At 48.6% G+C, this 11,161-nt stretch overlaps 1 protein-coding gene across 1 annotated transcript; it reads right to left on the bottom strand.

The window, feature by feature from the left end:
* Positions 1 to 1,982: 1,982 nt before the first annotated feature.
* Positions 1,983 to 11,131, bottom strand: LOC117217966 (uncharacterized). The gene is made up of 5 exons (XM_033465912.2): positions 10,687 to 11,131; positions 8,840 to 8,987; positions 8,633 to 8,715; positions 8,201 to 8,354; positions 1,983 to 7,996 (listed from the first exon to the last, which is right to left on the bottom strand). The coding sequence occupies exons 1-5, from the start codon at positions 10,747 to 10,749 to the stop codon at positions 7,791 to 7,793; spliced, it is 654 nt and encodes a 217-aa protein (XP_033321803.2). The 5' UTR covers positions 10,750 to 11,131; the 3' UTR covers positions 1,983 to 7,790.
* Positions 11,132 to 11,161: the final 30 nt, after the last annotated feature.

Raw genomic sequence — 11,161 nt, forward strand, 5'->3', positions numbered from 1 at the left:
TCTCTCTCTCTCTCTCTCTCTCTTTCTCTCGCTCGCTCTCCTCTCTGTCCCCTAGCCTAGCGTGTCTTCAGCCGTCCGTGTGACCATGCCTACTTCTGTAGTCGAAACTGCAAAGTAGTCGAAGAGCTCTGTGCCACAAGGGCGCAGAGCCGTGTGGGCACGGTGGGCCACATCTAAATTTAAAATCTGCTTTGCATAATGCCCGACCTCGTCGGTGCTCGTCGACCCCGGGACCGCCTAATTGCGGCCTCGTTCGAGCCCCGTGTCCCTTCGACACCTACGGCAGCCATTCTCGAAAAACCGGCTCCTTCCGCCCACCCCCGGCCTCTCGCTTCCGCCACTTTGAATCGACCGACTAGATAACCGGCACGCCGCGCCGCACCGCGCCGCGCCGATTCAACAGACATCGATCCTACACGCTGCTCGGCTAACGATGTCCATTATTATCTGTGAATCCACCCTCTTCGCCGTCCCAGGACCCTGCCGGCAAGTCGTCCGATTCCTCCAGTTCGTCGTTTCCGGCAAACCGCGTCTCGAATCGCGGCGATTATCTTTGCTTCGTAAAGAACACTACGGTAATGTCTCTCTAATTGACGTCCAGATTGACCACAAAAATGGACAATTTGGGAAGAGGAGATGCGATTATTCGAGGCTTGTACCTCGTTTTCATACTTACCGAATGTTAATGACTATAATAAACGAGATGCAAAGCTCGAATAATCGTATCTGCTCTTCCCAAATTATCCATTTTGGTGGACAATCTGAGCGTCAGTAAGGGAGACATTACTGTATTCGTCAAATTTGAGAATGCGAGCTGTTTACTGCGACAATGGTTTCACTTAAGTGGACAATTTTAGTGGACAATCTGAGCGTCAGTAAGGGAGACATTACTGTACAGTAATGTCTCTCCAATTGACGCTCAGATTGTCCACAATTTAGAGATAGATTATAGTTATAAATTGTCCACAATTATAAAAATGAGCCGCAAGGCTCGAATAATCGTATCTCCTCTTCCCGAATTGTCCATTTTAGTGGACAATCTGAGCGTCAGTAAGGGAGACATTACTGTACCTCTATTCGGTACATGCTACAGTAATGTCTCTCTAAGAGGAGATAGAATTATTCGAGTCTTGCATAATCTTGACATAACCTTGACAATTCGTAACTATAAAAAACGAGCCGCAAGGCTCGAATAATCATATCTCCTCATCCCAAATTATCCATTTTAGTGGACAATCTGAGCGTCAGTAAGGGAGACATTACTGTATATACATATATATAGCGTACAGTACATATTTTGTACTGCTTTGTCTCTCGAGGCTCAATCATTACACCCTAAAGACACCTGCGTTGTGATACCCAGCTCCGTTTTCACTAGGCTTCGTTTAACTCTGCGTTTAATTCTGCTCTTTCATCGGCTGCTCCTCGATTCCATCGACGTCGTTACGGCGATATTTTTAACGTTAAGTCGTCTCGGAAGGCAAACCTGTCTCTCGCGTCCGTGAGACGAAGAAACATTAAATCGAGTCGTAAATAACGTCCGACGCGGCTACGTAGAATCTATTGTTCGGATCTACTCGCTATGAGTCACCGGGACAAACGAGTTTTTCCTTTCGCTAAATAGATCCTTCTTGTTTAGAGAGAGATCCTTAAACAGATCCTCCTTTATTATCCTTTCGGACCCTTGTTCGGAATGAATAAAATAAGAAAAAGTAACAAAGACAATAAAAAATGAAATAATAAAATAAAAAGGAAAAACGAAATAAATGTCTGATAAAACATTGCAATACATACAACAGGAACACGGAGGTTGTTTATAACTCGACCTAATAGAATAGAGGTGTTGCCAAGAATCTTCTGGACCAGCTGACAGTCTAAGAGTCGCATCGGAGCAGTTCGGAGGGCGCAAATAGAGCGACGATTTTGCGCTAGAAGTCGGATCGAAATTCGCAACAAGGTCAGGATAAAAACATGTTCGAGAGTATCTTTTTTGGTATCTTTTAGTTCGAGAAACATTTGAACAGAGTTAATCGAGTTAACATTTAGTACCGGCATTGTTACAGAAGCTTATTGGTTTCGGCAGCGGTGCGTCGATCGCCGGCAATTACCGATTGCATCAATTACGCCGCACGATAACGAGGCTCGATCGTTTCCTCGAGCGATCGAAACGCCGGAAGTCGATCGAAAGGAGCGCCGCGCCGGTTTGCGCTCGTTCCTTTTGATACATAACGATAGGCCTAATCTAGCTGAACGCGGCGATACAATTTGACATGAAATATCGCGCGGCGGGCCCCGGTAATGACGCCGAAGTGAAACTCTGCTCCCAATCCCGTCTCCCGGATCGCGTGCATCAATCATGCACTTTTCAAATTGATTTCAACAGTACTCTCTCTCTCTCTCTCTCACTCATTCTCTCGCTCTGACTCTGTGTTTCTCTTTCTCTCTCTTTATCTCTCTCTCTCTCCTTCTCTCTCTCTCTCTCTCTCTCTCTCACTCACACGCTCTGTCTCTGTGTTTCTCTTTCTCTCTCTTTATCTCTCCCTCTCTCTCTCTCTTCCTCTCTTACTCCCTCACTCTGTCTCTGTGTTTCTCTTTCTCTCTCTTTATCTCTCTCTCACTCTCTCTTACTCTCTCGCTCTGTCTCTGTGTTTCTCTTTCTCTCTCTTTATCTCTCTCTCTCCCTCTCCTTTTCTCTTCCGACGAAACTGAAACCTGCGCCGCGGTCCACGCGGAAAAGAAGGGTGTTTACAGGCCGGAGGAAATGCGACGCACGTGCGTGGACGTTCACCGTCCCTCGGACGGCTAATACAGAGGCCCGGGCTCGCATTGTCCGGGAAACTTTGTCACGGTGGTCACCGGGTCGATCGGCCCGCAGCGTGTTTAATGTAGTATTAAACGCAGCCATTGTCCCCGTTCACAAATTTACTTCCTTCGGCGCCCGTTGTCCGTCCGAATCTCTCCTGCGAATGTCCCCGTTGTCCTTTCCTCTTTCTCCGCGGGGAAGAAAAAAAACCGGAGGCACGTGCCCGATCCCGGAGAAATTCGAAAGTAATGCGATTTTTCTTGTTTGCTGCCGACCCTCGGCCGTCGGGCCCGTGTTTCGGATTTTTATTCGCGCGACGGGGCGGCAAAGATCGTATCCGTGTAGCCGGAAGCTGGGAGATAAGTGGGCCGGCACAGCGATTTCTCCCTAATTCGCGCGAAAATGGACAATTTGGGACGAGGAGATACGATTGTCCGAGCCACGTTTCTCATTTTTATGGTTGCCGATTGTCGACGATTATGAAAACGAGGCGCGAGGCTCGGATTATCGGTTATAAAAATTGTCCAGTTTTGCTTAAGAGTTGAAGGAACATTAGGGAGAATTCACTGTATTTCGTAATTACTCCACGGAGACGCGATTTACCCTTTTTTTTTTAGGAAATGACGGACCAGGAACATTCGAATATAGTCTTTGTTACCGCGAGAGGGGTGGCTCGAATCAAATCTTCGAATCAAGCATCAACAAATCCGACTCGCGGTGGTAAATTTCGTAAATGTAAATGTAAATTTTCTTTTCCTTCCGAGAGATTATTAGAATCAAAGAAGTCGCAATCGTCGCATCTGCGATAAGAACGGTATACCGGGCAAGGGGTTAAAATACCCTTCGTCGTCCGTTTCGCGAGAAACAGCGAAAAGAAAAATACTCGGATATTCTTCAAGAATCGTACAATCGATTCGCCCCGTTCCAAATTGTCCTGCATCATTATGCTCTCGTGAAAAATAATTCCAGAATACAGTAAATTCTCCCCAATTCGCGCTCAGATCGTCCACGAAAATTGGACAACTTGCAAAGAAGATATTCGATTGCTACAAAAAGCGAGCTGCATGGTTCGAACAATTGTGTCTGCTGTTCCCAAAATTCTCCGCTTTTGTGCAGTTTTGTGTCCACTATTTTGCACAATCTGAGCGCGAATTAGAGAAAATCTACCGTATCGCGACGGACGTTAACAACCCGAACGAGGAGCAACCCGTTGAATCATCGTGTACAGGGTGTCGAAATCAATCGAAGCCGACTTCGCACGGTGCGTAGGAAAGTATCGAGCGATCGGGCGGACAACGAATCGGGGATAAACGAATCGAGCGTATTCGGAAGAGTATGCGCCTCTTAGAGAGTCGTTACTGGCAGTTTCCTGCGATAACCCCGGCATTGTGCCGCCGGCCCCCGGGCAACAGGGGAAGTGAATTCACAATGGGCCACAATGACTGAGCCAACATCACGAATTAGGCTCGGTTACGCGTTTATTGCCGATTCCGGTCCATGGCAGCGGCGTCGCGACCGACGGGGTTCCCCGCGCGCTCCGCGTTCTCGCCGGGGGCCGGAGGTTCCCGAGTAGACGCCATTGCGGAGACGCGAAGTATTAGCATTGGTTAGCTTTATGGGGCGTTCAGTTCCGCCGTGTGTTCCCCTCTCTGTCCCGCGGCCGGCAGATCAATAAAATCTGTCTGTCTGGACGAGTAAACGGCGAATCCGTTTTCGCCGAATAAACGTCTTCTCGCGAGAGAAGAGTCGGCGCATCGATTTTTCCGGCGATTCTCCGAGATCGCGGGATCCGTCGGAGGACGGATCGCCATCTTTCCGGAACCGATGGGGCACATCGATCTCCCCGCGACGATCTCGCCGCCGCCGAGGGAATTCCTTTTTTCACGGGTCCGTGACTGGCACGAGCGAGAGGGGCCAGCGCCGCCGAAATTAGGACGCAATAATTATTAATCAATTTCGTATTAATTGTTTCCCGGGCGTCGCGGCTTAAGTGGGATGTTGTGTTCCGGCTCCCGGCAAGCTCTGCCCTGTAACCAAGCCGAGGTGTCATACAGGAAGATTAATTACGGTTCAGCCGCGTTTTATGTGGGCCATGCGTGCGCGGCTCTCCTCGGCCGGCTGATACACGTGAAACTAGTTTAGCTTCGCCGGGGGAAAAATCCCCGGTATAGACCGCAACACGGCTTTTCCGTTTATTCGCGGAACAATTAAAAAAAAAAGAAAATCTTACAGGAGCCGGCTCGAAGCTGCGGCGAATTTTGCGGCGAGTTTCTGCGGGAAACTTCTCCTCTGTCTCGTATCCGGTCCGTTCCCCGGTTTTTCGTGATTGCGGCCGCCCGAAGAGAGAGAGAAAAAAAGGGGCACGCGAAAATAAAAGAGACCCGAGGGAATAAGATTTCGCCCGGTACTCCGTGCTCGAGCCACGAAAGAGCCAAGTTAGTTTTATTTTACAATCCATCGGCTCCCGCGACACGGTGGGGTGAGTTTCCGTCGTCCTCGTCCTCGTCGTCCTCGTCGTCCCCGTCGACGACCGGTGCAACCACCACGAAGAGAGACGGATTCGTTCGACTCACGGAGCTCGGAATCCTTCAGGATGGTTGGACGAGACCGTCTAGAGAGGGCGGCGACGGGGCCGGGGGGCGGGGGCGGCTGTCAACTAGTGTTTTAAAAGTTTGCGACAGCCTACAAATTGGCTCGCTCAGTTCTTTTTAAAAGCACCGCCAACCAACCACGTCGCAGAACCCCTCCGTGTCTGTCCTTCATGTTCACAGCCGTATCGTTCAGCGAAGAGCTTACGGAACTTTTTCCAGCCAGCGTCAAATTTGTACACGTTGCGTCGTCTGGAGCCTGCTACACGCCGACGATCGTTCACACTTACGAATATATGTATATATATATACGTGTATGTATTTACATCGCGTGGGACGCGCGCGCGCTTAGAAATTCCTGCGAACGATCGACGTGTCGTCTCGCGACACCGCGATCGAGATCCAGTTGCCGCGTTCGTTACAATTCGATCATTTCTTTTATAGTACTGGATCGACCCGTTGCGATCGGCCACTCTACTCGGCGTGCGTTTAACACTGAACCTACCAAGCAGTAATACTAACTGGCGTGTACCGCTTCGCAAAAGTGAGAAGACCGGATTTATTTCGATTTTGTAAAGTTTTCATTGTAAAACTTGCTCCGAAAGTTTCGAAACTTTGCAAAATAAGAAAGCGGTCACTTCGACCGCGGTAGGTTTAGTGTTCAAATCAAAAGTAAATGGCAAATCGTCTTATTCCTTTTCGTTCGTTCGTCAGTTTCCCCATTATAACTTTCGATTGTTAATTTCGAGCGGTGCAGTCGGCGGTGGTCGCCGATCGCAAAGGGTTGGCTACGCGATTCGACTAAAATCTTTCTCCGAAGTCTTGACTACGGCGTGCCATTTGCTTGGCGTGCCATTCTCGGGGCGCTCGATCGTTTCCGCAATTTTTCCTTCGGGAATAACATGAAATATCACAAGTCCCGAGAACTCTTCGCGTATTTCTCTGACCACCTCGTCTTTTAGAAGATGCTTGAACTGGGAGCTCCCTAACGAGACACTAATTTTCGGGCGCTCGATCGCGTTCTGCTATTTTTTCTTCGGGAACAACGTGAAGTATTACAAGTCCCGAGAACTCTTCGCGTATTTCTCTGTGCACTTCGTCTTTTAGAAGATGCTTGAACTGGGAGCTCCCTAACGAGGCACTAATTTTCGGGGCGCTCGATCGTTTGCGCAATTTTTTCTTCGGGAATAACATGAAATATCACAAGTCCCGAGAACTCTTTGCGCATTTCTCTGACCACCTCATCTTCCAGAAGATGCCTGAACCAGGAACTCCCTAACGAGGCACTAATTTTCGCGGCGATCTTCGCCATTCGAGATAAAGAAAACGGCGAGACATTTTGCGTATAACGTGTTCTAACGATCCTGCACAGGTCCGCGGTAAATGTTATACGCAAACCAACGATATTTAGTATCATTGTCTCGTGTCTCGAGATCATAGTCCTCCTTTGAACGCGATCTTCGGTTCGCTAATTCGAACCTCGGGACCGTGATCCACTTTCGGACACGATCTCTTAGCGCCTTTCGTTATCCGAAACCGGAAGACCGTCCCTCGAGCCGCGCATCCGGATTCCGGCTCGGCCGTTTCGCAAAAACAGAAGAAACAGAGAAATACACCGAGATTCTGGCGCGAGAAACGTCGCGCTCCGAATCGTTCGCTAGAAAAATTGCAAAACGCTTCGCGATAGCCTAAAAAACGATTCTAATCCGCGTCGCACCGGAAGTCGCATTCGCGATCCCGTAGCCCCGATATAGCCGGGAAGCGAACGATCCCGCGGGGGGAGGGGCAAACGGCCGAAATAAATCGGTGGCGACTTTTCCTATCGGGGCCATTGTGCGCGCTCGATCATTATTCTCGGGAGTTTCGCGAAAAGTTCCGACCATTCTCGGACAAATCGACCTCTCCATCCAGGAGACGGCGTTCCTGCCGGCGCGGCGGGGAATATGCTTTGCGCGCGATTCAAATTCCCGGAAGTTTAAAAGTATTTCGACGTAAAACGCGGCCATCCCTCATGTTTTCTATGCAGCCGCGCTCCGCCGCGGTCGCATTTGATACACTCTATTAGTCGCATCCCGGCGCTGATTTATCGAGCCCGCTCGCGTTATTATACATACATTCTCCCCGTGGAGCGGGGCCGGCCGAGATTCATCGCGTTTCTGGGTAGTTCGGCCGTCCCTCCGCGCACGTTCCATTAGTCCGGGAAAGTGATCAATGGTTATTACGCGAATTCAAGGTTCGCGTCTTCCCGCGGGGACGCCGTTTAATCGGCCGTTCCTCGTGGCGACTCGAAATAAACGCGTCGAACGTCCAAACCGTGCGGGTGTCACGCGCGGGCCGCCGGTTTGCGCCGGCAATTAGGCACTTCGCGATAGCAGCCTGTCCCCGATCCTCCGGGATCGTTATTTCGGCAGGATCGAATCCGGCCGAGGCGAGTGGAACATCGCGAAGTTCTGCGAGAGGAAGGACGGCGTCTTCGGCTCGCTGTTCGCGTCCGTCGACGATGTTGCCTCGACGAAGTCGACGTCGTCGACGGAGTCCGGCTCTTCCTGGTCCAACCAGTCCTTCCGTGCCACCTGCACCACCGTCCAGATGTACGCGCTGAACACTGCCGGAACGAGAGAAACACGCTCGATGTAACACGTTGGTGCGCGATTCGACGCTCTCGGTTGCGAAATCGCGAACCGCGGGAGAGCGCGATCGGCTCGCGATCGGCTCGCGATCGCGGCCGAGAGGCGCGCGCGCGCCCGCGGTGCGCCTACCGTGCACACCTGTGCGCACCTGTGTTGCAGGCAATTCTAAATGTACTTACTCAGATAGATGCTGGACACTGGAATGTACCATACCGATTTATCGTAAACATCGTACTGCGACCCGTGCGTCAGATGAATAGCCAGCGCCACAGACTGATCTATTATGCTAATCATTTGCAAATACATCCAAGGCACGGCGCACTTCGGTCTCCTCTGCGAACGTACACGGAAGTTAGCGAGATCGTTAGCGAGTTTAAGCAAGGTTGCTACGTGCCGAAAATACGTTCCGCGAATAAAGAAGCCCGCGGATTCATTCATTTTCGATACACGACGCTCTCTTCCCCCTCACCCCGACCCATCTACTATTCCCCGTCGTTCTCTCTTCGTCCAACACGCTACGCCCGCGATTATGCGAAACGTTTCTTCGTTCGAGAGGCGACGTTAAACGATTTCGAACGTGTTTCCGTCGAACTGTAAACTCGCATACTCACCGAGATCGATCCCAAGGCGAGATACGCGCTGGCCAGCAACAATAATATCGCGTACAATAGCAGGAACACCACCGCCGTTTCCGCTACGGAATTTTTATTTACTAATTAGCGAGCGCGACGGGCCCCTTTCACCGTGCCGCGAAACTTCGTTTCACGGTTCATAGGGGACTTCTTTCTCCGGGGAGACGTAGCTTTTGTGGCTCTCACCTTTCTTTTCCACGCGCAGGTTACCCAGGATCTGCATCCAGTTCAGGCCCAGCAGGGACCAATCCGACACCGAGTCGAAGAAACTGTCGTCGGTCGGTCTCGAGAAGTAGTCGCTCATTAGCACGTTGATTATCAGGATCGAAATCGACTGAAAGGCAATAATTGGTCTATTCGCATCGCTCTGTTCGACTGAGGTGATCACGCGGTCGCGTGATACCTATTAACGCCTTCTATTTGCGCTATCGGAAGTCCTCTACGATGCCTCGCGGAGCCTCGTAACAACGCCTTGAAAATTTCGATGATCGTAACACGAAAGATTCCGGATGAATCGTTTCGTGCCGCTCGGAGGAGCGTACTTTTCGAACGAATAATAAATAACGTTGCATTATCGATTAATCGTTAATTAACCGCTTGACTGTCGAGGAGCGCTATCGCGCTCTTCGCATTTTTGGCATGACATAAGAAGAGCGCGATAGCCTCCTCATCTACCAAAAACAGGCAATTTTCATGATTCTCAGTGACTACGCAACGGAATTCAACGTGAAATTTTCTGCATTTATATAAGCCAGGGGTGTCAAACTCGCGGTCCAAGATGAACATTTTTGCGATTTCTCCCGAAATAGGAAAGATAGTATCAGAGAAGAGATGTCAAGTGTCAGGAAGTAAACAATAATTTAACTTTACATATATTATATGTATTATATATTATATATTATATATTATATATTATATATTATATATTATATATTATAAATTATATATTATATATTATAAATTATATATTATATATTATATATTATATATTATATATATAATATATATTATATAACATATATTATATGTTTATTACAATGTACTAGTCAAAATAAAAATATTTGTTTCTATGAACATTGATCTTTTTTTGCGGCCCACCTAAAGTTAAGCATTGTTTATTTGGCCCAAGTTAACTTTTGAGTTTGACACCCCTGATATAAGCGATCAAAATCTACGAAATTCATTTTTTAAACGTTTGACTGCCGAGGAGCGCTTTCGCGCTCTTCTTATGTTGTGCCAAAAATGCGAAGAGCGCGATAGCGCTCCTGTTTTTTTTTTAATGCCAAGACTGCGGAGATCGTAATAACGCTGCTCTGAATCACTAGAATTTGTGCTTGTTAGCAATTTTATTCGCAAAATTAATGAAAACAAATTTATGCGAATAAGTGGTATTTTTTAATTTTTGTTGTTGCAGAGCAATACAAATGAGTTTATTGTGTGAAAAGTGTTTTACAATTTTTCCCCATACACGCGCAATTAGTGCCGCAGTTTTTGCATACGTCCGACAAAATACGTCAGCAGCTAAACGGTTAATTATCATTTCGTGGAGACATTTCTAAAGAGTTGATCGACGAGATTCCGCGAAAGAAGATCGATCGTTTCGCTATTAACGCGAAACCTACCACCACCACCGTCGCCGATTATTGGAATTGCAGGAATCTTTCCGTGGCATACGTGCACTCCGACACGATCGACGAATTTATTAATTCATATTTATGCGGAACAAATTTATGATAAAAATCGCCGAAGATCTGAATAAATACATGTATGCTAGTTATCTTCACGAAGCAACGTAAAACAGTTGTTCCGTAAACCTAAGTTAAGTTCGAGGTTAAATCGAGCCAAATATACGAACGAAACTAGTCTGTGATCTTTCTTGCAAACGCGACAGAATCGGCCCACCGAACGGCCAACAAACTCGTCGGCCGTTATTTAGCAGAAGTAAACATGTTCGTCGAATAATCAAATCGTTGGACGCGTCTTGTAACCGGTTTAACGGTTAGGCAATTATATGAGATCGGTTCGTCACTCACCATGGTGTACGTGCCGATCATCCTGGCCGCCAACGAGTAGCCCATACAGCAGAGTTTGGTCATGGTTAACCGTGCTTTAACCGGGACACGATGGCTCACTGATAGAAAATGCCGGAACGCGTGCCGGTTGCTCAGGATTTCCGTGGACGGTTCACTTGGCCGAAAAAAATGTAAACACGCATGGTAAACACACGCGGCGGATCGAAGCCGCAACGATCGAGCACCGGCTCGGCTCGGCGAACAGCGCCGATTATTCGGTGTAGTGATAAAACCCGGTTAGGACATCGCCGCGGCGTACGGACGATTGCGCCGATCGATCGTGATCGACGGCGCAACGGCGCGCTCAATCCCGTCACGTTTGATTATCGGCTGCTCGATAATGCTTTGGTAATCGTTCGGTAATCGCCGAGAGAGGTTACCAAGCGCGCGAGGAAACGCGCTCCGTTTCGAACTTCGCAAAAACTACTCGTTTACC

Source organism: Megalopta genalis, chromosome 1, assembly GCF_051020955.1.
Source record: "Megalopta genalis isolate 19385.01 chromosome 1, iyMegGena1_principal, whole genome shotgun sequence".
In the NCBI taxonomy this organism is placed as follows: domain Eukaryota; kingdom Metazoa; phylum Arthropoda; class Insecta; order Hymenoptera; family Halictidae; genus Megalopta; species Megalopta genalis.

Bases quoted from the DNA above. Each gene is read 5' to 3' on its own strand.
- LOC117217966 (XM_033465912.2), bottom strand. From the start codon at position 10,749: ATGACCAAACTCTGCTGTATGGGCTACTCGTTGGCGGCCAGGATGATC. The intron at 8,355-8,632 runs GTGAGTATGCGA...GTACGTTCGCAG, and splicing joins TCGCCTTGGGATCGATCTCG to AGGAGACCGAAGTGCGCCGT. The intron at 7,997-8,200 runs GTAAGTACATTT...TCGTTCCGGCAG, and splicing joins AGTGTCCAGCATCTATCTGA to TGTTCAGCGCGTACATCTGG.